Genomic DNA, 26,744 nt, shown 5'->3' on the forward strand with positions numbered 1-26,744 from the left:
TTTATATTCTTCGTATTTCTTTTTCGTTTGTTTTGCTGAAGACGGCCCTTGGATGTAGGGTCGAAATATTCATTTAAATTTGCATTCCAATGTCTTATGTAAAAAACTTCCCTATTGTTCTACTTGTTGTTTATGACAAATGTTACAACAGACTTGGCAACTATGCTGTTAAACAGAGTAAAGTATGTACTTTTCTGAAAATAAATTTACTTTTTTGAAATAATGTTTCGTTGCGTACTTATGTTCAAACGAACCTTACTTAAAAAACACGCCTTTGTAGCTTGATTCTATAGAATAGACATTTATAAATCATCACATCCCTCCGTAAAATAACTATACGGCTAAAGAAAAGAAATTCTAGGTCTAGGTCCTCATAAGTCATAAAAATCAAATACAGTTACATTTTCTAAGATTAAAATGTAGATATTTGTTGTATAAGGCATCTGTGTTTTCACTGTCTGTTTTCCCCGTGTTTTTGGAGCGAAAGCTGGATCCCTTTACACGAATCACACTTAAACAGCTTTTCCCAGATAAGGTATTTGGTGTTTAGATATATAGAAACTTCTTCTGAAACTTTTCTCACATATATCTCACTTTAATTTTTTTTCGTCTTTATGCGTTCTTTGATGTCTAAATAAGTGACACTTTCAAGTGATTTTTTCTGGCTACATATCACACTCAAAAGGCTGTTCAAACGGTTTTTTTGATGCTCGTATAGAAGCAACTTGCTTATGAATCGTTTGTCACATTATCGTTTGTCACAAGTGATGTCACATTAGTGATACCTGAAATTAAAAAAAATCTCAGCAGATTTTCCGATTTTTAAATGTTTGAAATGTTTTAGGTTTTTTTTCGTGCTAAGCCTAATAAGAAAGAACTACAAACTGATGAACCACCAATGAAAAACTTGGACCACTAAATTATAGATTTAGTTCTTGCATAACTTAAAAGAATTGTTTCATGAAATTTTTATGAAAATATTGAATTTGATTAATCTAATGCAATTATTTTTAATGAAATAGTCACAGAATTTTGAGAAAAAACAAAGCTAGACTAAAAAATCAGACTAGTGTTCAAAAGAAATCATGTCGTCCAACTCATAGTAAAATGATTGGGGTCAAAACCTAACCAAACTGCCTTCATACCTCCAGAACACGTAAAGTAAGATAAAACAGGCAATATAAGTTTCAGTTGCCTCTTCGGCAGTTTTCTACAACTTAAAGCAAAACTTAATTATCGCATTGTTCGAAATCCATGATGTACAACAATTACAATAAACAAAAATTCACTCAACCAGCTCTGGAAATCAACTGAAAAGCCACATCTTGCTCAAATTCTACACCGAATCAAACAGTTCGTGGTAACGAACTGTAGGTAAGGAGCGACCCGGCTCAATGGTAACCGAAACTCCAAAAAACGGAATTTTGATACCAATAGATACATCAAAAGTAGTAAATTTTAATGCTGATTTCAAATATATAAGTTTTATCAAGTTTAGTTCTATTCACCAAAAGTTACGCGTCTAAGAACATTTCACAGGTTTTAGAAAAAAATGGGAAACACCCGCCTGAAATTATATAACCTTAATGAAAATCCCACCATCATATTCAGCGTATAAGAGAACCCTACTGTAGAGGTTTCAAGCAACTATTCACAAAAATGTGGAATTTTGCATTTTTTGCCAGAAGAAAGATCACGGATGCGTGTTTATTTGTTTTTTTTCTTTTTCCCACGGGTGATCGTATCGACCCAGCTGTCCTAGAATATCATGGGAGGACTCATTTAAACGGAAATTAAAAGTTCTGGTGCCCTTTTTAAGTGACAAAAAAATAGAGGGCAACTAGACCCCCTCCTACGCTCATTTTTTTCCCAAAATCACCCGATCAAAATTTTAAGATATCCATTTTGTTCAGCATGGTCGAAAATATGATAACTATGTCTTTTAGGATGACTTAATCCCCCGAAGTCCCCGGGGGGAGGACTGAAAGTTATGAACTTGTGATGAAAAAAAACAACTCACGATGAATGTAAAATTCTTACCCGCAACCGCTGAACGTAACATCCATTTGAGGTAATGCGTCCTATAGTCTAATCCCTTGAGGTTATATATATATATATATATATATATATATATATATATATATATATATATATATATATATATATATATATATATATATATATATATATATAAAAAAAAAAAAAAAAAAAAAAAAAAAAAAAAAAAAAAAAAAATATATATAATATATAAATATAATAATATATATATATATATAAATATATATATATAATAATAATAAATATAATATATATATATATAAATATATATATATAATATAATAATATATAATATATATAAATATATATATATAATATATATATATATATATATATATATATATATATATATATATATATATATATATATATATATATATATATATATATATATATATATATATATATATATATATATATATATATATATATATATATATATATATATATATATATATATATATATATATATATATATATATATATATATATATATATATATATATATATATATATATATATATATATATATATATATATATGAAAACTATTGCGCTGCTTATGATAATATATATATATATATATATATATATATATATATATATATATATATATATATATATATATATATATGTTAGATGTGATGAAAAAAAACAACTCACGATGAATGTAAAATTCTTACCCGCAACCGCTGAACGTAACATCCATTTGAGGTAATGCGTCCTATAGTCTAATCCCTTGAGATATTAAGTATAAAAAAACAAGTTTTTTTTTAATGAAAGTAAGGGACGACGTTAAAATTTAAAACGAACAGAAATTATTCCGTATATGAAAGGGACTGTCCCCCCTCAACGCCTCGCTCTTTACGCTAAAGTTTCTTATGGTTTAAAAAAAATAGAGTTGTGAGAAAGTCAAAATGTAGCGTAAAGAGCGAGGCGTTGAGGAGGAGACAGCCCCTTTCATATACGGAATAATTCCTGTTCGTTTTAAGTTTTAACGTCGTTCCTTACTTTCAGTTAAAAAAACTTTTTTGTTTTTTTTATTAATTTTTGAACGTTGTTGAATTAATGCAGGTTTTGATTTTGGCTCACCGTACATGAATAATTAAAAAAAATTGCATATTAATTTTACTTTTATTTGGTTAAATGACTTTCTCGAAACTGGTTTAATTTTATTCACGAACGTTTTTATTAGTAATAAATATACATAACTTACGAATTAACTTACGTAACGAACTTCTATATTCATAGATTTTTAATACGTATATTAGGGGGTTCTCTCTCTACTAAATACTTTACTCTTTAAGCTAAAGTTTTAGTTTTGTTACACTTCTTACAAAATGACCGCTTAATCACAAAGGCCGTTAATTAGAATAAATAGCTCTTATATGTACTAAAAAATCTTTGGCTTAACGAGCGAGGTATTGACTAGGGGGTGAACCCAATCATATACGTAATATTTTCTGTTCGTTTTAAGTTTTGATGTTGCTCCTTACTTTCAGTTGAAAAACTTTTTTTTTTAATTTAATTTCTTATCTTTTTCTTTAATAATGATGGAAAATCCGGCGCCCCCTTCATAGCAATGTCCCTTCCCCCATGAAAACTTCCTTCGTGGAAAGATTCTCCCATATAACCCCTGACCCCCTCCCCACCCTCCACCTATCAGAAAAAAACCCTGAAAACGTCTTTATACTTCCCAATAACCAATACTATATGTTAACATTGGGTAGAGTTCATAACTTTCAGTCCTCCCCCCGGGGACTTCGGGGGATTAAGTCATCCTAAAAGACATAGTTATCCTATTTTCGACCATGCTGAACAAAATGGATATTTTAAAATTTTGATCGGGTGATTTTGGGAAAAAAATGAGCGTGGGAGGGGGTCTAGTTGCCCTCTATTTTTTGTCACTTAAAAAGGGCACCAGAACTTTTAATTTCCGTTTAAATGAGTCCTCCCATGATATTCTAGGACAGCTGGGTCGATACGATCACCCGTGGGAAAAAGAAAAAAAACAAATAAACACGCATCCATGATCTTTCTTCTGGCAAAAAATTCAAAATTCCACATTTTTGTGAATAGTTGCTTGAAACCTCTACAGTAGGGTTCTCTTATACGCTGAATATGATGGTGGGATTTTCATTAAGGTTAATATAACTTCTATGGGGTTTTTCCCCCTTTTTTCTAAAATCAGCCAAATTTTCTCAGGCGCGTAACTTTTGATGTGTAGAACTTAACTTGATGAAACTTATATATTTGAAATCAGCATTAAAATATGATTCTTTTGACGTGTCTATTGGTATCAAAATTCTGTTTTTTAGAGTTTCGGTAACCATTGAGCCGGGTCGCTCCTTACTTACAGTTCGTTACCACGAACTGTTTGATTCGGTGTAGAATTTGAGCAAGATGTGGCTTTTCAGTTGATTTCCAGAGCTGGTTGGGTGAAGTTGTGTTTATTGTATTTGTTGTACATCATAGATTTCGAACAATGCGATAATTAAGTTGAAAACTGCCAAAGAGGCAACTGAAACTTATATTGCCTGTTTTATCTTACTTTACGTGTTCTGGAGGTATGAAGGCAGTTTGGTTGGGTTTTGACCCCAATCATTTTACTATAAGTTGGACGACATGATTTCTTTTGAACACTAGTCTGATTTTTTAGTCTAGCTTTGTTTTTCTCAAAATTCTATGACTATTTCATTAAAAATAATTGCATTAGATTAATCAAATTCAATATTTTCATAAAAATTTCATGAAACAATTCTTTTAAGTTATGCAAGAACTAAATCTATAATTTAGTGGTCCAAGTTTTTCATTGGTGGTTCATCAGTTTGTAGTTCTTTCTTATTAGGCTTAGCACGAAAAAAAACCTAAAACATTTCAAACATTTTAGAAACGGAAAATCTGCTGAGATTTTTTTTTAATTTCAGGTATCACTAATGTGACATCACTTGTGACAAACGATAATGTTACAAACGATTCATAAGCAAGTTGCTTCTATACGAGCATCAAAAAAACCGTTTGAACAGCCTTTTGAGTGTGATATGTAGCCAGAAAAAATCACTTGAAAGTGTCACTTATTTAGACATCAAAGAACGCATAAAGACGAAAAAAAATTAAAGTGAGATATATGTGAGAAAAGTTTCAGAAGAAGTTTCTATATATCTAAACACCAAATACCTTATCTGAGGAAAAGCTGTTTAAGTGTGATTCGTTTAAAGGGATCCAGTTTTCGCTCCAAAAACACGGGGAAAACAGACAGTGAAAACACAGATGCCTTATACAACAAATATCTACATTTTAATCTTAGAAAATGTAACTGTATTTGATTTTTATGACTTATGAGGACCTAGACCTAGAATTTCTTTTCTTTAGCCGTATAGTTATTTTACGGAGGGATGTGATGATTTATAAATGTCTATTCTATAGAATCAAGCTACAAAGGCGTGTTTTTTAAGTAAGGTTCGTTTGAACATAAGTACGCAACGAAACATTATTTCAAAAAAGTAAATTTATTTTCAGAAAAGTACATACTTTACTCTGTTTAACAGCATAGTTGCCAAGTCTGTTGTAACATTTGTCATAAACAACAAGTAGAACAATAGGGACATTTTTTACATAAGACATTGGAATGCAACTTTAAATGAATATTTCGACCCTACATCCAAGGGCCGTCTTCAGCAAAACAAATGAAAAAGAAATACGAAGAATATAAAAGAACTCACATTAAGATAAAATCTTTAAAAATAAAATGTATCCTCAAAACAGGCCTAGCATCATTATTTCAGGAAAGTTGAACCAGGACTGGTAGTCTACATCAAGCATAGTGAAACATACAATTCATTCAAATTGAATAAAAAAAACATTTACCTAATCTTGATATAAAAGCTAATTGGATTAAAAGCTAATCTTGCCTTTTTGGCAGCCAGCCTAGAAGGTCTATCCACAGCAGGTTGAGCGGTATTGTTTATTTGTTTTTAATATAACTTTCTAAATCATTTTTATTTAAATTTGTATATAAGGCATTAAGTGAATATTCTCCCAAATCCTTATTTAAAGAAATATTACTATTTATTTTGATTCTGATTTTATTTGCCTCTCAAACAACCTGTTTTATGCCTAAATCATTGCTAATAAGGGAAGTTTCTTCAAAAAGCATTTTATGGCTAGGATTATCAAAAATATGACTGCTTGGAGCCGAATCAAAAGAAATATTTGTAGTATTAGAATAAAGCTTTAGTTATGTCATCTTGCTGTTGTAGGCCTTTTCTAATTTTTGCTGGGTTCTACCAACATAGTAGAAGCCACAGTCACTTAAACCCCTCTTTGGCGAGTAACTGGGGTTATATCTTTACCAAAGTTTAGGAAATCCGTGATTTTAAAATTATTCGTATATGGCCTTCGTCGGTATTTAACACTTATTATATCTCTCAACTAATTTTAAAGTAAAACTTGCCGTCTGTTCCGATAACCAAGAATTCACTTCCGTTTTTAGGTCATCATCATCATTATAACAGTTGCCACTGAGGTACTGTGTGAGGTGGGGAAACGAATAGTAATCACTCGGCGCAAGATCAGGACTGTATGATGGGTGTTCTAAAACTTCTTAGTCAAAACTGTCCAACAAATTGGGGTTCTAACAAGCAGTGTGAGGTCTTGCATTGTTCTGAAGAAGGACAATTCCTTTTGTCAGAATACCATGTTTTTTTGTTTTTTTTTTAATCGCTCTGCGGAGCTTTCTGAGGGCTAGGCAGTAGGCTACTGTATTAATATTGGTTCCTCACTGCATGAAGTCGACAAAAAAAAACACTATGCCTATTTCAAAACACCGACGCCATGATTTTGTGAAGGAAGAGAGTCTGTTCGGCCTTCAAATTTTCAAGGGAGTGTGTGTGTTTCCATTCTCATTTTGTTGAAAAAGTTTTTTTTTAAATTAATTTCTGTTCGTTTTATATTGACATAGTGTTTCTCAGGGAGACAGAATGAGCATCTTTTAAAGTTAAACAACCATCCCTTCCATAAGAACCTTAAATTCCCCTGGTTATAGCTTACAACCCTTGCCCCTAATCTCCTGGGATTGTTTCAACCCTAAAGGCATTGTTATATGATATTTAAACTATTTTGAATAGAATAGCTATCTCAAAATTACTATTAGATGCATTTTGGGACAATACGATATGTGTGTGTGGGGGGTTAGTTGCCCTCCGAACACTTTGACTCTTGAAGAGCACTAAAGCGTCTGATTAAAAAATCCAAAGAGCCCCCTCCGAGGTTTATATGACCACGGTTTCTATAAAAATTGTATATATCCCCAGGGCACAACTCACAACCCTTACCCCGAGGGCTGGGGGTTTTGTTATTCTCATAGAAACACTTTCCAGACCGTTCTGATACGCTGAACAACAAAATGGCTATATCTAAATTTTGATTGGAAGTGTTTGGGGAAATAATGGGCGTGGGGGGTGCAATTGCCCTCTGATCACTTTCTGCTAATAAAAAGACACTAGTTTTTTAAATTTCCAATCAAACGAGCCTTTTTTGAACTTTCTATAAACACCTTATATGCCCAAAGGGCATAACTTACGACCCTTGTCCTGAGGGCTAGGGAGGAAGGGTTTTCATTCTTAAATACATAGTTTGAAAAACTTTCAACGATGTTAAACAACATGGCCATATCAAAGCGTTGATTGAATATGTTTTAGGAATTTATTGGCGCGGGGGGGGGATCTTTCCCCCAATAACTTTTGAAGGCTAAAAAAAGCAATAGCCCTTTCAATTTCTAGTTAAATAAGCCCCTTTCTAGGTTTTTACGACGACGATTTTATAAAAACATTATATACCCCCAGGGCATAACTTACAACCTTAGTTCTGAGGGTTGTGTGTGGGGGGGGGGAGAGTGTCTTAAAGTTTTGATTGGATGTGTCTGAGGAAATGGAGGACGTGAGAGGGGGTTAGTTGGCATGAAATCACTGTCGACTATTAAAAGGGCACTAGCCCTGGCGATTTCCAATTGAATGAGCCCTTTTTGAAGTTTCTACAACAACACTATCTATAAAAACCTTATATGCCCCCGGGACGTAACTTACAATCTTTGCCCTGGGAGCCTTGGGGGGTTTGTCATCCTCAGAGACATAATTTCCAGAACTTTTAACTAGATTGAACAAAATGGCTATCTCAAAATTTTGATTGAATGTTTTTGGGGAAATGGCGGGTGTGAGAGGGGGGTTAGTTCCTCTCCATTCACTTTCGACTATCAAAAAGACCACTAGCCCTTTCAATTTCAAATCAAATGAGCCCTTTTTGAAGTTTCTACAACAACACTTTCTATAAAAATCTTATATGCCCCCAGGGCAAAACTTACGACCCTTGCCCTGAGGGTTCTGAGTTGGTTATCATCCTCAAAGACTTAATTTCACGAAATTTTAACTACGATGAAAAAAATGTCTATGTCAAAATTTTGATTTGATGTGTTTGGGGAAACGATGGGTGTGAGAGGGGGGTTAGTTGCCCTTCAATCACTTTCGGCTATTAAAAAGGGCACTAGCCCTTTCAATTTCCAATCGAATGAGCTCCTTTCGAAGTATCACTTTCTATAAAATTATAGAAAGTGAGGCCTTGCCCTGAGGGCTGTGGGGGAGGGAACTGTCATCCTGGAAGACCTAATGTCTAGAACTTTCAACTACGTTGAACAAAATGGCTATCTCAAAATTTTTATTGGATGCGTTTGGGGAAATTGCGGGCGTGAGAGAGGGGTTAGTTGCCCTTCAATCACTATCGACTAATAAAAAGCCCTTTTTGAAGTTTCTACAACAACATTTTCAATAAAAACCTTATATGCCTCCAGGGCATAACTTACAACAGTTGCCCTGAAGGCTGTAAGGGGGAGGTTGTCATCCTCAAAGACATAGCTTCTGGAACTTGGTGGAAATGGTGGGCGTGAGAGAGGGGTTAGTTGCCCTTCAATCACTTTCGACTATTAAAAAGAGCACTAGCCCTTTCAATTTCCGATCGAATGAAACCTATTCGAAGTTTCTACGACAACCCTTTCTATAAAAACCTTATATGCCCCCAAAACATAACTTACAACCCTTACTCTGAGGGCTGTGGGCGGGGGGGGGGGGTGGTGGTGAAAAATGAAAAATGGCTACCTTTGGAGAAATGGTGGTTGTAAAAGGGGGGTTAATTACCCAACAATTATTTTCGACTATTAAAATGGGCACTAGCCCTTTCAATTTACAATCAAATCAGCCCTTTTTGAAGTTTCTACGACAAAACTTTCTATAAAAACCTTATGTTCCCCCGGGGCATAACTTACAACCCTTTCCCTGAGGGCTCTGAGGGGGTCTCATCCTCAGACCTAATTTCCAAAAATTTCAATTACGTTGAACAAAATGGCAATCTCAAAATTTTGATTGGATATGTTTGGGGATATGGTGGGCGTGAGAGGGGGGTTAGTTGCCCTCCAACCACTTTCGAGTATTAAAAAGGGCACTAGCCCTTTCGATTTCTAACTGAATGATCCCTTTTTGAAGTTTCTACGACAACGATATCTATAAAAACCATATATGCCCCCAGGGCATAACTTACAATCTGTGCCCTGGGTGCTTGGGGATGGGGGAGGGGTTTGTCATCCTCAAAGACATAATTACCAGAACTTCAACTATGTTGAACAAAATGACTATCTCAAAATTTTGATTGGATGTGTTTGGAGAAATGGTGGGCGTGAGAGGGGGGTTAGTTGCTCTACATTCACTTTCGACAATTAAAAAGGCAACTATCCCTTTCAATTGCTAATCAAATGAGCCCTTTTTGAAGTTTCTACGACAACTTCACCCTTTCAATTTCCAATCGAATGAGCCCTTTTTGAAGTTTCTACGACAACCCTTTCCATAAAAACCTTATATGCCCCCAGGACATAACTTACAATCCTTACCCCGAGGGATGTGGGGGGGGGGTGTCATCCTCAAAGACATAATTTCCAGAAAATTTCAACTAAGTTAAAAAAGGCTATCTCAAAATTTTAATTAGATGTGTTTGGGACAAATTGTGGGAGAGGGTAATTACCTACCAATTCGACTATAAAAATGGGCACTAGCCCTTTCAATTTGCAATTGAATCAGCCCTTTTTGAAGTTTCTACGATAACACTATCTATAAAAACATTATATCCCCCCAGGGCATAACTTACAATCCTTGCCTTGAGGGGTGTGGGGGGTTTGTCATCCTCAAAGACATAATTTCCAGAACTTATAACTACGTTGAACCAAATGGCTATCTCAGATTTTTTTTGGTTGTGTTTGGGGAAATGGTGGGCGTGAGAGGGGGTTAGTTGCCCTCCAATACCTTTCGACTATTTAAAAGGGCACTAGCCCTTTCATTTTCCAATCAAATGAGCCCTTTTTGAAGCTTCTACGACAACGCTTTCTATAAAAACCCTATATGCCCCAGGGCATGACTTACAGCCCTTGCCCCGAGGGCTGTGAGAGGGGGGTCATCCTCAAAGACATAATTTCCAGAGCTTTCAACTACGTTCAACAGAAAGTCTATCTCCAAATTTTGATTGGATGTGTTTGGGAAAAAGGTGGGCTAGTTACCCTCTAATCACTTTCGACATAACTTACTTACAACACTTGCTCTGAGGGCTCTGAATGGGTTTATCATCCTCAAAGACCTGATTTCCAAAGCTTTCAATTACGTTCAACAAAATGGCTATCTAAAAATACTGATTGGATGTGTTTGGGGAAATGGTGGGCGTGACAGGGGGGTTAGTTGACCTTTAATCACTTTCAACTGTTAAAAAGGGCACTAGCCGTTTCAATTTCCAATCGGATGAGCCCTCTTTGAAGTTTCTACGACAACACTTTCTATAAAAACCTTATGTGCCCCCAGGGCATAACGTACAACCCTTGCCCTGAAGGCTGTGAGGGGGGAGGGGATGTCATCCTCAAAGACATAATTTCTAGAACTTTCAACTACGTTAAACAAAAAGTCTATCTCCAAATTATGATTGGATGTGTTCGGGGAAAAGGTGAGCTAGTTGCCCTCTAATCACTTTCGACTATGAAAAAGGACACTAGCCCTTTGAATTTCCAATCGAATGAGCATTTTTTCAAGTTCCTACGACAAAGCTTTCTATAAAAACCTTATATATCCCCAGGGCATAACTTACCACCCTTGCCCTGAAGACTGTGGGGGGAGTGTCCTCCTCAAAGATCTTTAGACTTCATTGAAGAAAATGGTTATCTCAAAATTTGATTGGATGTGTTTGGGAAAATGGAGGGTGTGGAAGGGGTGTTAGTTGCCTTCCAATTACTTTCAACTATTAAAAAGGGCACAAGCTCTTACAATTTCCAATCTAATGAGCCCTTTTCGAGGTTTCTACGACAACACTTTCTATAAAAACCTTATATGCCCCCCGGGCATAACTTACAGCCCTTGCCCGGTGGGCTGTGTGGGGGGGGGGTGTCATCCTAAAAGACATAATTTCCAGAATTTTCAACTACGTTCAACAGAAAGTCTATCTCCAAATTTTGATTGGATGTGTTTGGGAAAAAGGTGGGCTAGTTACCCTCTAATCACTTTCGACAGAACTTACTTACAATCCTTGCCCTGAGGGCTCTGAAGGGGTTATCATCCTCAAAGACCTGATTTCCAAAGCTTTCAATTACGTTGAACAAAATGGCTATCTAAAAATACTGATTGGATGTGTTTGGGGAAATGGTGGGCGTGACAGGGGGGTTAGTTGACCTTTAATCACTTTCAACTGTTAAAAAGGGCACTAGCCGTTTCAATTTCCAATCGGATGAGCCCTCTTTGAAGTTTCTACGACAACACTTTCTATAAAAACCTTATGTGCCCCCAGGGCATAACGTACAACCCTTGCCCTGAAGGCTGTGAGGGGGGAGGGGAGGTCATCCTCAAAGACATAATTTCTATAACTTTCAACTACGTTAAACAAAAAGTCTATCTCCAAATTTTGATTGGATGTGTTCGGGGAAAAGGTGGGCTAGTTGCCCTCTAATCACTTTCGACTATCAAAAAGGGCACTAGCCCTTTGAATTTCCAATCGAATGAGCCCTTTTTCAAGTTCCTACGACAAAGCTTTCTATAAAAACCTTATATATCCCCAGGGCATAACTTACCACCCTTGCCCTGAAGACTGTGGGGGGAGTGTCCTCCTCAAAGATCTTTCGACTGCAGTGATGAAAATGGATATCTCAAAATTTGATTGGATGTGTTTGGGAAAATGGAGGGTGTGGAAGGGGTGTTAGTTGCCTTCCAATTACTTTCAACTATTAAAAAGGGCACAAGCTCTTCCAATTTCCAATCGAATGAGCCCTTTTCGAGGTTTCTACGACAACACTTTCTATAAAAACCTTATATGCCCCCAGGGCATAACTTACAGCCCTTGCCCTGAGGGCTGTGAGGGAGGGGGTGGCATCCTCAAAGACATAATTTCCAGAATTTTCAACTACGTTCAACAGAAAGTCTATCTCCAAATTTTGATTGGATGTGTTTGGGAAAAAGGTGGGCTAGTTACCCTCTAATCACTTTCGACAGAACTTACTTACAATCCTTGCCCTGAGGGCTCTGAAGGGGTTATCATCCTCAAAGACCTGATTTCCAAAGCTTTCAATTACGTTGAACAAAATGGCTATCTAAAAATACTGATTGGATGTGTTTGGGAAAATGGTGGGCGTGACAGGGGGGTTAGTTGACCTTTAATCACTTTCAACTGTTAAAAAGGGCACTAGCCGTTTCAATTTCCAATCGGATGAGCCCTCTTTGAAGTTTCTACGACAACACTTTCTATTAAAACCTTATGTGCCCCCAGGGCATAACGTACAACCCTTGCCCTGAAGGCTGTGAGGGGGGGGGGGGATGTCATCCTCAAAGACATAATTTCTAGAACTTTCAACTACGTTAAACAAAAAGTCTATCTCCAAATTATGATTGGATGTGTTCGGGGAAAAGGTGAGCTAGTTGCCCTCTAATCACTTTCGACTATGAAAAAGGGCACTAGCCCTTTGAATTTCTAATCGAATGAGCCCTTTTTCAAGTTCCTACGACAAAGCTTTCTATAAAAACCTTATATGTCCCCAGGGCATAATTTACCACCCTTACCCTGAAGACTTTTGGGGGAGTGTCCTCCTCAAAGACATAGTTTCAAGATCTTTCGACTGCAGTGATGAAAATGGATATCTCAAAATTTGATTGGATGTGTTTGGGAAAATGGAGGGTGTGGAAGGGGTGTTAGTTGCCTTCCAATTACTTTCAACTATTAAAAAGGGCACAAGCTCTTCCAATTTCCAATCGAGTGAGCCCTTTTTGAGGTTTTTACGACAACACTTTCTATAAAAACCTTATATGCCCCCAGGGCATAACTTACAGCCCTTGCCCTGAGGGGTGTGAGGGGGGGGGGTGTCATCCTCAAAGACATAATTTCCGGAATTTTCAACTACGTTCAACAAAAATTCTATCTCCAAATTTTGATTGGATGTGTTTGGGAAAAAGGTGGGCTAGTTACCCTCTAATCACTTTCGACAGAACTTACTTACAATCCTTGCCCTGAGGGCTCTGAAGGGGTTATCATCCTCAAAGACCTGATTTCCAAAGCTTTCAATTACGTTGAACAAAATGGCTATCTAAAAATACTGATTGGATGTGTTTGGGGAAATGGTGGGCGTGACAGGGGGGTTAGTTGACCTTTAATCACTTTCAACTGTTAAAAAGGGCACTAGCCGTTTCAGTTTCCAATTGAATGAACCCTCTTTGAAGTTTCTACGACAACATTGTCAATAAAAACCTTATTTGCCCGCAGGGCATAACTTACAACCCTTGCCCTGAAGGCTGTGAGGGGGAGGGATGTCATCCTCAAAGACATAATTTCTAGAACTTTCAACTACGTTAAACAAAAAGTCTATCTCCAAATTATGATTGGATGTGTTCGGGGAAAAGGTAGAGCTAGTTGCCCTCTAATCACTTTCGACTATTAAAAAGGACACTAGCCCTTTGAATTTCCAATCGAATGAGCCCTTTTGTCAAGTTCCTACGACAACAGCTTTCTATAAAAACCTTATATATCCCCAGGGCATAACTTACCACCCTTGCCCTGAAGACTGTGGGGGGAGTGTCCTCCTCAAAGATCATTTCAGAACTGCTACGTTGAAGAAAATGGTTATCTCAAAATTTGATTTGGATGTGTTTGGGAAAATGGAGGGTGTGAGAGGGGTGTTAGTTGCCCTTCCAATTACTTTCAACTATTAAAAAGGGCACAAGCTCTTCCAATTTCCAATCGAATGAGCCCTTTTCGAGGTTTCTACGACAACACTTTCTATAAAAACCTTATATGCCCCCAGGGCATAACTTACAGCCCTTGCCCTGAGGGCTGTGAGGGGGGGGGGTGTCATCCTCAAAGACAAAATTTCCAGAGCTTTCAACTACGTTCAACAAAAAGTCTATCTCCAAATTTTGATTGGATGTGTTTGGGGGAAAAGGTGGGCTAGTTACCCTCTAATCACTTTCGACATAACTTACTTACAATCCTTGCTCTGAGGGCTCTGAATGGGTTTATCATCCTCAAAGACCTGATTTCCAAAGCTTTCAATTACGTTGAACAAAATGGCTATCTAAAAATACTGATTGGATGTGTTTGGGGAAATGGTGGGCGTGACAGGGGGGTTAGTTGACCTTTAATCACTTTCAACTGTTAAAAAGGGCACTAGCCGTTTCAATTTCCAATCGGATGAGCCCTCTTTGAAGTTTCTACGACAACAGTTTCTATAAAAACCTTATGTGCCCCCAGGGCATAACGTACAACCCTTGCCCTGAAGGCTGTGAGGGGGGGGGGATGTCATCCTCAAAGACATAATTTCTATAACTTTCAACTACGTTAAACAAAAAGTCTATCTCCAAATTATGATTGGATGTGTTCGGGGAAAAGGTGAGCTAGTTGCCCTCTAATCACTTTCGACTATTAAAAAGGACACTAGCCCTTTGAATTTCCAATCGAATGAGCCCTTTTTCAAGTTCCTACGACAAAGCTTTCTATAAAAACCTTATATATCCCCAGGGCATAACTTACCACCCTTGCCCTGAAGACTGTGGGGGGAGTGTCCTCCTCAAAGATCTTTCGACTGCATTGAAGAAAATGGTTATCTCAAAATTTGATTGGATGTGTTTGGGAAAATGGAGGGTGTGGAAGGGGTGTTAGTTGCCTTCCAATTACTTTCAACTATTAAAAAGGGCATAAGCTTTTCCAATTTCCAATCTAATGAGCCCTTTTCGAGGTTTCTACGACAACACTTTCTATAAAAACCTTATATGCCCCCAGGGCATAACTTACAGCCCTTGCCCTGAGGGCTGTGAGGGGGGGGGGGGGTGGCATCATCAAAGACAAAATTTCCAGAATTTTCAACTACGTTCAACAAAAATTCTATCTCCAAATTTTGATTGGATGTGTTTGGGGAAAAGGTGGGCTAGTTGCCCTCTAATCACTTTCGACTATTAAAAAGGGCACTAGCCCTTTGAATTTCCAATCGAATGAGCCTTTTTTCAAGTTCCTACGACAAAGCTTTCTATAAAAACCATATATGCCCCCAGGGCATAACTTACAAACCTTGCCCTAAAGACTGTGGAGGGAGTGTCCTCCTCAAAGACATACTTTCCAGATCTTTCAACTACATTGAAGAAAATGGCTATCTCAATATTTGATTGGATGTGTTTGGGGAAATGATGGGTGAGGCAGGGGGTAAAAGAAATCTCGAAACCTTTTCGAGGTTTCTACGACAACTTCTTCGATACGAAGTGCCCAGGTGTAAAAGTTATAAAAAAAATAATACATTGTGCCAACATCGTTGTTTACTTAGGCAGAGCTATTGCGCTGCTTATGATAATATATATATATATATATATATATATATATATATATATATATATATATATATATATATATATATATATATATATATATATATATATATATATATATATATATATATATATATATATATATATATATATATATATATATATATATATATATATATATATATATATATATATATATATATATATATATATATATATATATATATATATATATATATATATATATATATATATATATATATATATATATATATATATCGGTCTTATATCAATTTTAAATTCTTGGTCAACATGATGCCTGAGACGTTGATTTTGAATTGAAGTTATCAAGTATTTTGCAGTAGGTTGCATCAAGATATGGCTATTGTAGACAGAGAAAGCCAAGACAGATAGTTCAAGTAATTGAGAGGCTATATATATATATATATATATATATATATATATATATATATATATATATATATATATATATATATATATATATATATATATATATATATACTATCTTTATATGTGAGCAATAATTGTATATGTGTCAGTTCTCGAAAACTGCTCCATATTTTTTTCGAAAAATTGGTATCTTGAAATATTTTTGCATAAAAAAAACATCTAGAAGTCAGAAGTCAGGGAAAATTCGTTAAGAGCCTTAATTTTGTTTTTTTTTTGCAAATGACGTTATGTAATAAAATTGCAATGACGTCATGTACATAACCACATCATATGATGATGCCACGTATTGCAAATGACACCACCTAATAAAAATTGCAATATATATATTTTCGCATAAAAAAAACATTTTCGCATAAAAAAAACATCTAGGTCAGAAGTCTGGGAAAATTCGTTAAGAACCTTAATTTTGGTTTTTTGCAGATGACGTTATGTAATAAAATTGCAATGACGTCATGTACATAACCACATCATATGATGATGCCACGTATTGCAAATGGAACCATCTAATAAAAATTGTAATGACGACATGTATGTAATGTACTTCACGACATCATATAGCGACGTCATGTAATAAAAATTGCAATGTCGTCATGTATGTAAAATACTTCATGACGTCATTTCTCTCTTTCTTCTCAGATAGCTTGGCACTGGAACATTGTAGAGAGCTGCTTAAGGGCTCATTTTAAATAAAATTGATGTGGTTAAAAAATCTTTTGTAATTGTAAAAATTAATTTTTAAAATATAGTAAACTTTTTACGAAAAACTGGATTTTTCTATAACACACTTTATAGCTCATTTTATTCACATAAGGAATTTGTCACATCTACGTGCTTTTGTAATTAACAAAACAATATTTAAAATGAAATTAATATTTTTACAAAGAGCTTTTGCCATTATAAGAAGCTTGTAGACATAGTTATTATAAAACTAGAATAATTCCTGAAAATTTCAAAGAAAACAATTTTATTTAACTGCAAACTGCAAAAATATTGATGGTGGCAGAGCAATCATGTTAGTTTTTTAATTCAAACCACCTTAAAGTACCTGCAAATTTAGAAATTAGTTTGTTTTTCCTTTTGCTTAAAGTAACTGGTTACGTCAAGCTGAGATTCCAAATGTAGTCATTCATTCATCCAACAAAATGTCCATTGGAAGGCAAAAAAACGAAAATTTGCAATTGCAGTTATTATAAATGATGATTCTTTGGAACCAACCAACACCTTAACTATCAAACGTGATATGATGTGAAAATCGACAACCAGGACCATCAATAGCGGGCAATACGGGCGGCTATAACACCAATAAGGGCAGCTAAAGCAAAGGCCATTGCGAAATTGTCAGAAGCATTCAAAATCCAAAAACGTGACATATTACACCAAACATGTGAGCGAGTCAATGAAAATCAATCTTGACAGCAAGAATAAAAACGTGTCAAAATTGAAAATGATAATGATGATGATTGGGTTTGTGATTTTGACATGGAAAATTTGAAAACTGCCAAGTAGCATTGCTATTCTGCTACCCAGATTTTTCCATGACGGGCCCCCTCCATCTCAAATCAAACTTGTGGCCCACTTAAGTTAGAATGCAAGATTGAGAACCCTGCAAATTTAAAACTAAATCAGAAAATAAAATCGTTAGCCCATAGAAAAAGGAATACATTGGAATAATTTCTAAGCAATTTGAAAACAAAGATTTTGGGTCTTTTGAACAAACTTGAAAATCCTGATTATTATACAATTCAGTTTTAGACAAAGTAGACCTGTTTCTTTTGATATTATCCATTTAAGAAGTTTTTTTCCAGCAAAAAAGGAAAGTAGGGGTAAAGTATTTGGACAGTGTGAAGTCAGAAAATAATTCTTAATTGATAATATCAGAATAGTTGCAGCTAACACATTTTGCATGCAGACCCACTGTACTTTACGCACAGCCCCCTAATGTGCAAATATATAGACCAAATTTGTTTCTAAAGTATTATATTTTTATCGTACTTGGGTATATTTTATTATGATTAACCTAACACTCCTTGAGCGGGAGGGGGTATATCATACAAGTACCAAAAATTCTTTCAATAAAAGCTTACCATTGTGCCTGAAGGTCTTGTTGCTGTCTATAAACGAAGGTGCTTTTCATAAAATGGGTTGTTAGATGTTAATTCCGAATTAAATGAATCTAATTGGACGATAAGTATTTATAATTACTTGTGAGAATAATGACAACAAACCAATGAGTTTCCAGCTTGTATTATTAAAATCTCACTAAACTCCTACATACACTCTTTGATGCCCTAAAAAATTGTTCAAATCAAAAATTCTAACACAGATTACATTTAAAAGGTTTCTAACCTGTGTACAGTCTTTGATCTGTATTCAAAGAGCATACTAGTTTTTTAAATTTCTATTTTTGTTCTTACCATATGCTCCATCTATGTTTGCAACTTTTATGAATTTCTAGTGCTCTACTATTTGTCAGTTTCCTGAAATACATCTTGTATATAAACTCATTCAAAACTTTCATCACCAACAGAACATTGATTTATTTTTTCACTAGTATACATTCTTTGGCGCTGCTTCAAATTACCTACTTCAGAAAAGGCCTTCTCATATACATCACATTTAAAACGTTTTCTCATCTGAATGCAGCCTTTGATGCGCATTCAAACTTGCTGCTTGAGAAAATGTCTGGTCAAATCCATCTTATTTAAAAGGCTTTTAACCTGTATGCACTCTCTGGTGCGTCTTTAAAGTATACGAACGAGAAAAAGTCTTGTCACATACATGACATTTAAAGGGTTTCTCACCCGTATGCACTCTTTGGTGCCGGTTCAAACTTTGCGCTTGAGAAAAGGTCTGATCACATCCATCACATTTAAAAGGCTTTTCACCTGTATGCACTCTCTGGTGTGTTTTTAAAACATGCAAAAGAGAGAAAGTCTTGTCACATACATGACATCTAAACGGTTTCTCACCCGTAACTCTTTGGTGCTGCTTCAAACTTCCTGCATCAGAAAAGGTCTTCTCACATACATCACATTTAAACGTTTTCTCACCTGAATGCAGTCTTTGATGCGCGTTCAAACTTGCTGCTCTAGAAAAGGTTTTGTCACATACAACACATTTAAAAGGCTTTTCACCTGTATGCACTCTCTGGTGCGTCTTTAAAGAATTCAATTGAGAGAAAGTTCTGTCACATACATGACATTTAAACGGTTTTTCACCAGTATGCACTCTTTGGTGCTGCTTCAAATTTCCTGCTTCAGAAAAGGCCTTCTCACATACATCACATTTAAAACGCTTTTCACCTGTATGCACTCTTTGGTGCGTCTTTAAAACTTGCGAATGAGAAAAAGTCTTGTCACAAACATGACAATTAAACGGTTTCTCACCCGTATGCACTCTTCGATGCGAATTCAAATGTGCTTTTTGAGAAAAGATCTTGTCACATACCTCACATTTAAACGTCTTTTCTCCTTTATGTGATCTTTGATGTCTTTCTAATTTTCTATGCTTTTTACTTTGCAAGCTAATTTTCAAACATATTTTATCATTTTCGAAGCCTTTTGCTTCAGATTCCAATGCAAATGGATTTGAGAAACCACTCATAGACGAGTTCTTTGAAACAAGTAGTGACGTATTTCCCTGTAAGTCTAGTCCAGACACGTGTGATGAAAAGCGACCTAAAAAATTCTACTGAGTTAAAAAAGAAAACAGTATATCTTTCGATAGATTTTAACAGAAAATTTTATTTTCGACCCCTCTTCTCTAGCTCTTGATGGTGCTTATATTACCTATTAAAATTAGATATTCTGATTAAGTAAAGAGCGAAAATGAAACCTTAGATGACCAAAAAATACACTCTGGGTTAAATCTAACCATAAGTGGAAAAGAGGCAGTATTACAACAAATATTAAAATTTTTCTCAACTAAATGAGGAAGAGAGAAGAGATTGTAGATCATTTGTAGAGGTTTAACAGTTTTTGGGTCACCGCAAAGCTGAATATTATGTCACCTTGGTAAACAATATGCTTATCCTTTTTAGAAACCATGGTTGTAAAATCAGTATTCAAGTTGACTATTTATATAGCCATTTGAACTATTTCTCAGAGACTTTAGTCACCGCTAGTAATAAACAAGGTGAAAGATTTCACTAAGACTTAAAGACTATGGAGGACTGTTACCAATATGGATACTATGCCAAAAAAGGGTGACACTAAAAGGCTCATTGGATAGAAAATCAGAAGTTTTAGTGCCCTTTTTAGGAATAAAAAAATATCGAAGGGTAACAAGCCACCCTCCACGTCTTTTTGATTGATTGAAAAGAAATGATTAAACTACATGAGCGATCGCTATGTAGAGTTTCAACTTGGATGCATGAAAACAAACTTTCAGGTCACCGAATTAATAATACTTTTAATCATTCTCAATAACATCCAAATTCACCATTTAAATAGCCATTAAAACTTTTTTTCAAAAATTGAGGTACCGTTTGTGGAGAGCAGAGTGAACGACTTCACCAAGACGTAAAGCAAATAGGGGATATCTAAAAAGAAGCATCAGATGTTTAATTGATGGTAGTTTACTGTTTCAGTTTGAAAAGAGAACATTACAGCAAACTACATTATAGAAAATCACAACTATCAACTATCAAGAAATATGAGATGCTCATGTGATGACAGATTGATTTGTCAGTTTCAAGAGAGCGTTCTAACAAAACAGATTTAAGAGTACAACACAAAAAAGCTACTAAAGATTCAAATAGTTGTTTTAGGATAACTTTTTAAGGTTCATTTGTGACTGAACGTTTAATTTAGTTTCTACAAGGATTCCTATGGTTTTGTTTTCCTGCTCTTCTTAACTCTTAAATGTGTAAAATGCCCTCTTCAATAAATTACTTCTTCAAATAAATTACTATGGGCTGGAGTTCGTTCTTTACCATAGCCTTTTTATAATTAACTATACTAATCCTATCATCACTTACTATGGCCTATAGTTCGTCCTTTAATATAAAAACTTATATATAGAAAATCAGCATAAAAATCCGGTTCTTTTGATTGGTATCAAAATTCTGGTTTTTAGAGTTTCGGTTACTATTGAGACCAGTCGCTCTTACTATACAGTTCAATACCGCGGACTGTTTGTATCATTTTGTTAATTTTACAACTTCAATTATTGACGTCGTGGTGCAAGTGGCTAGCCCGATCGACCGCTAACCGAAAGGTTGGTGATTCAAGGCCACCCAGAGTCGATTTCTTTTAGTTTGTAATTCAGCTATCAATAAAACCATGATACCGATGATACTTACAAAATTACCATTTACACTATCGATCCAGTATGTATTAATTAAAAAAAGCTTTTTCCACAAAATAAATTTTTCAAAGAAAAGTAGGAACTCCATTAAACAAAAAATGAGCAAAAATAAAATCAAATAATCTACCAGGCGTGAAACTACCGCAAATCAGCATCGATAAATAAATAAAACCCAAAACGAACAGAAATTACAATAAATAACCGAGTAAAACTCAAAACAGACAGAAATTAACATAAGTTGGGCGCAAAACCCCTATGCCTTCCCAAGGCCAGAACAAAATTTGCACTTTACTGAAAAAAATATAAATGCTTTTACTTTTATAACTTTAATAAATCAAATAATATTAACATTTTGATTACTAAATATCAGAATATGTACATTAAAATGACAATGCAAATTCATTTGTATTTTTTCAGTAAAGTGCAAATTTTGTTCTAGCCTTGGGAAAATAATACTTTTAATCTTTTCGGTTTTTTAAGACTTTATAGTTTTGCCTGCTGTTTGTATGCTGGAGAAACATTTTCAGCAATTTTTAACAACATACACCCTTTTAAAAATCTGGACACAAATAGTACTGTTTAATTTAGTTTCATACCTCCTAGTGTGACCTGAAATGGAAAACTTGATACTATTCGCAAAAAATCTGTTTACTTTCTTTGATAGCTTGGATACACTTACGCTATTTTGATTTGGTTAAATTCTAAGAGCAAAAGTAGCCACGAAAATCTTTAAATCTTTTCGTTTTTTTAAGACTTTATAGTTTCGCCTGCTGTTTGTATGCTGGAGAAAAATTTTCAGCAATTTTTAACAACATACACCCTTTTAAAAATCTGGACACAAATAGTACTGTTTAATTTAGTTTCATACCTCCTAGTGTGACCTGAAATGGAAAACTTGATACTATTCGCAAAAAATCTGTTTACTTTCTTTGATAGCTTGGATACACTTACGCTATTTTGATTTGGTTAAATTCTAAGAGTAAAAGTAGCCCCGAAAGTTTGAACATTATACGCTCAATCGTTCTTGGGATACTGCTGAGATGCTTTACTGGGAATTAGCATTAACACAGTGCATTTTGATTTAATCTTAAGGCAACATTTAGTTTTTAAACATAATGAGCAAATGCGAGGGTGGGCGTGGGAGGGTGGGAGTGGGAGGGGGATTAGTTGCCCTCCAATCAATTTCGACCATTAAAAAGAGCATCAGCCCGTTCTGTTTTCAATCGAATGAGCCATTTTCGAAGTTCCGCCTCGCTCTTTACGCTAAAGTTTTTTATTGTTTTAAAAAATAAAGTTATGAGACAGAGTCCAACTTTAGCGTAAAGAGCGAGGCGTTGAGGAGGGGACAGCCCCTTTCATATACGGAATAATTTTTGTTCGTTTTAAGTTTTAATGTCGCTCCTTACTTTCAGTTTAAAAAACTTATTTTTTTATTTAATTTCTGATCGTTTTTTAGTTAATGCAGCTTTTAATTTGGCTCACCGTCATTGAATAATTAAACAAAATTTGCATAAAAATTTTACTTTTCTTTTGCTAAATGGATGTCTCTAAATTTGGTTATGACGTAATTTTCAAATTAACTTACGTAACTAACTTCTATATTCGTATATTTTTCTTCTGGCAAAAAATACAAAGTTGCAGATTTTTGCAGATATGAGCCTAGCAGATATCTTGAAACCTATGTAATAGGGATTTCAGATACGCTGAATCTGACGGTGTGATTTTCATTAAAATTCTTTCACTTGTAGGGGATGTTTCCCCCATCTTTAAAAAATCGGGTAAATTTTCTCAGGCTCGTAGCCTTTGATGAGTAATACTAAACTTAAAAAAATTTATATATTTAGAATCAGCATTATAAACACATTCTTTTGATACATTTATTGACATCAAAATTCCGTTTTTAAAAGTTTCGATTACTATTGAGCCGCATCGCTTGTTTTTTTTTTATTGTTTTTTTATTACGTATATGTTATTACGTATATGAGGGGGTTTTTCCCTTAGTCAATACCACGCTCTTTACGTTAAAAGTAAAAAAAAAAAAAAATTGATTCACAAACCCCTGAATCACAAAGGCCGTTTAATTAGAATAGATAGTTCTTTTGAAAACACTAAAAAAACTGTAGCGTAAAGAGCGAGGTATTGACTTGGGGGAGAACCCCCTCACATACGTTATAATTTCTGTTCGTTTTAAGTTCTAATGTTGCTTCTTACTTTCAGTTGAAAAAACTAGTTTTTTTATATTTAATTTCTGATCGTTTTTTAAATAATGCTTGGGATTCCGGCGCCCCCTTCATAAAAATGTCCCTTACCCCAAAGAAACATCCTCAACGGAAAGGTTCTCCAGAGTAACCCCCTCCTCTAGCCCCCCCTCCAGAAAAAAATCCTTCCTGAAAATGTCTGTATACTTCCCAATAACCAATAAATAATGCTGGCAAGTCCGGCGCCCCCTTCAAGGCAATTTCCCTTCCCTATGAAAACTTCCTTCATGGACAGATCCTCCAGCATAACCCCTGACCCACCCCCCACTATCAGAAAAAAAACCTCCTGAAAACTTCTGTATACTTCCCAATAACCAATACTATATGTTAACATGTACGAGTTTAGTATCTTAACTAAAAGGAACTAACTTATGAACCTAATCGGATTATCTTTTGTACTGTACTGTGTTAGATTGCGCAATTAACTTTTCGAATAATGCAAATTAGGAAAGCTGTTTTTCTTATAGCCAACGTAAATTTTGAACTTGTTTTCAAGCAGGACGAGTCTATTGATATTTACTTTACGTCTTCTCAGGCGGCAGACCATGTCCTGTCAAAATCCAAAGAAATAATCCTTGATGGCTCGAAAATTTTAGCTACAAAAAAAAATGTGAAAAAGTTAAACAAGTATGTGCTTTATTGTGTTGATACCAGTGTAAAAGTGGAGGAAATACAAACTGAACTAATAGATTCTTCTGGCCTTCTCATAAATCCTTCAACTGCAATAAGGCTAATTTTTAAGAAAGAAGGAGTCCTTCGCCCACGCAGCTCAATCCTCATGCCCTGAAAAACTGATCTAAACAGTAAAATATTCTTGTATAGTATGTCCCTTTTTCACAAGATAAATAAGCTTAAGCCCCTACAGTGCTCTACTCTTCTGTCCTATAGCCAAAGCTAAAAAACAGTGCACACTGTCCCATCTGTCTTGCCTTAAGTGTGGGAAAACAGGCCACGCAATTAGTGAATGCCCTGAGTCAGACCCTTTCTGCAGAAATTGTAACCGTAAGGGACACAAAGCCCTCTAAAAAAAATCTTGCTCGGCTCACCAAAAGCAAGTCGTAATTCTTAGAACATCGGATAAAATGAACCTACCCTACTCAATTGTAGCTCCAAGAATCCCTCGGCAACCCATACCCCATCGGCCCAGTAGAAGCCAAGCAACAGCTGTTGTAGAAGATGCAAATACAGTATCATTTCTTAAAGAGGCAAAAAATGTTCATACTCAAGGCGTTAGTCAGTCCCCCTATCCCTTACCTAAGTTTACTTCAACATCCTGCCCCCCTAACGATTCATCCGAAAGTTGCCAGGAATGGCACAGACTTGCAACTGATCTCACAGTCAGTCACTTAATTGTGGTTTGTAATGAACCAGAAGGAACCACACCTATACTGAAGAAACGAGCTGTAAACAACATCCTAGTTGATGTTACATTGCAAACTTATATAACATAAGTGTTATTCATCAAACAGGATATAGATTGCTAGTCCATTTTAAAGCAATCTAAATCTGGCAAATTAATTGTACATCTAATCGATTCTATTGTCCTAGTCAAAAGCAAGAAATCTAAGAAAAAAACGGCAAAGTTTCCATCCCAGTCCAAAATTACCACCAATGATAAATCGTCGGCTGAAGAAGAATTTCAATATTCAAATCAAGCAAATGATGAAAATTCGACCACAATAGATATTTAAATGTATACTATGCAAGATTTTACGTTTCTCACGAAATTATCACTGTTCAATAATGTTGTTTTTAACTATTACGATGACCAAAATTATTTGCGCAACAACCCCTTAGCTAGCCCTGATAGCCCCTTAAGCCATATTAACTGTGAGTATCTCGACACTTTTGATTTTGTAAATAATGTAAAACCTAAGCTAATGGAAGAGACAAAACTTAATATGATCTGCTTTAACATCAGAAGCATAAGAGATAAGTGGACTAATTTTAAACATTTTATTTTAATTAATGGTTACTACCCTTTCGACGTAATTGGAATAACGGAGACGTGGCTTTCAGAAATTGATGATACTAATGAATTTTCACTCCCTGGCTTTCAAGTTATTCATATTGAAAGAAAATTAACCATGTCCTCTGGTGGCATTTCTATTTACATCCGGTCAAGTCTAAAATTCACCAGGATATTAAACTGTGAATCCTTATTCTCGCAACCTATTAACAATAGATCCATTTATTCAATAATTGTTGATATAAGTGTTGACGACAATTCTTTTATTTTTTCATTGTTTTATAAACCACCCTCATTTCCAACACCTTTCTTTTGTAACATTTTTGATAACTTCTCAAGTTTTATTAATTTATCACAAAAGAAGGCAATAGGTTTTGGGGACTTTAATTGTAATTTACTTAATGTTAGCAGTAATAATGATTGTGATACCTTCTTTGAAACATTTACCCCAAGTGGTTGTCTTCCAACAATCTTTTTTCCTACTAGAGTTGATCCTATGCGGTCTACCGCTACTGTAATTTATAAAATCCTTGTATCCACTTCCCTGGGAAACCACCTGTCCTCCAAAATAATATTCTCTGACCTGTCAGACCACTTTCCAATCTATCTCTCCCTACCCTTCCAACCAACTACTAAACACCCTAGAACTAATACCCCTACGTCTAATAGAATATATAATATTGTGAATATGAACCGGTTCACGGATCGTTTGAAATCATTTGACTGGTCAAAGGTTTTGGATTGTCAGGATGTTAATTCAGCCACAAATTGTTTTACACAGAGACTGAGTGATCTTGTCAGCTCAACCTTTCCAGTC

At 35.2% G+C, this 26,744-nt stretch overlaps 1 protein-coding gene across 1 annotated transcript; it reads right to left on the bottom strand.

The window, feature by feature from the left end:
- Positions 1 to 355: 355 nt before the first annotated feature.
- On the bottom strand, positions 356 to 20,074 carry LOC148947889 (uncharacterized). Its single transcript, XM_089095129.1, has 2 exons — positions 18,808 to 20,074; positions 356 to 785 (listed from the first exon to the last, which is right to left on the bottom strand). Exon 1 carries the CDS (start codon positions 19,994 to 19,996, stop codon positions 19,106 to 19,108), a length of 891 nt encoding a protein of 296 aa, XP_088951255.1. The 5' UTR covers positions 19,997 to 20,074; the 3' UTR covers positions 356 to 785; positions 18,808 to 19,105.
- Positions 20,075 to 26,744: the final 6,670 nt, after the last annotated feature.

Source organism: Artemia sp. Qi Xiang Cuo, chromosome 10 (genome assembly GCF_049724085.1).
Source record: "Artemia sp. Qi Xiang Cuo chromosome 10, ASM4972408v1, whole genome shotgun sequence".
Taxonomy (NCBI): domain Eukaryota; kingdom Metazoa; phylum Arthropoda; class Branchiopoda; order Anostraca; family Artemiidae; genus Artemia; species Artemia sp. Qi Xiang Cuo.

What these genes read in the sequence shown, in the direction of transcription:
- LOC148947889 (XM_089095129.1), bottom strand. Translation starts at nt 19,996, where the DNA reads ATGAGTGGTTTCTCAAATCCATTTGCATTGGAATCTGAAGCAAAAGGC.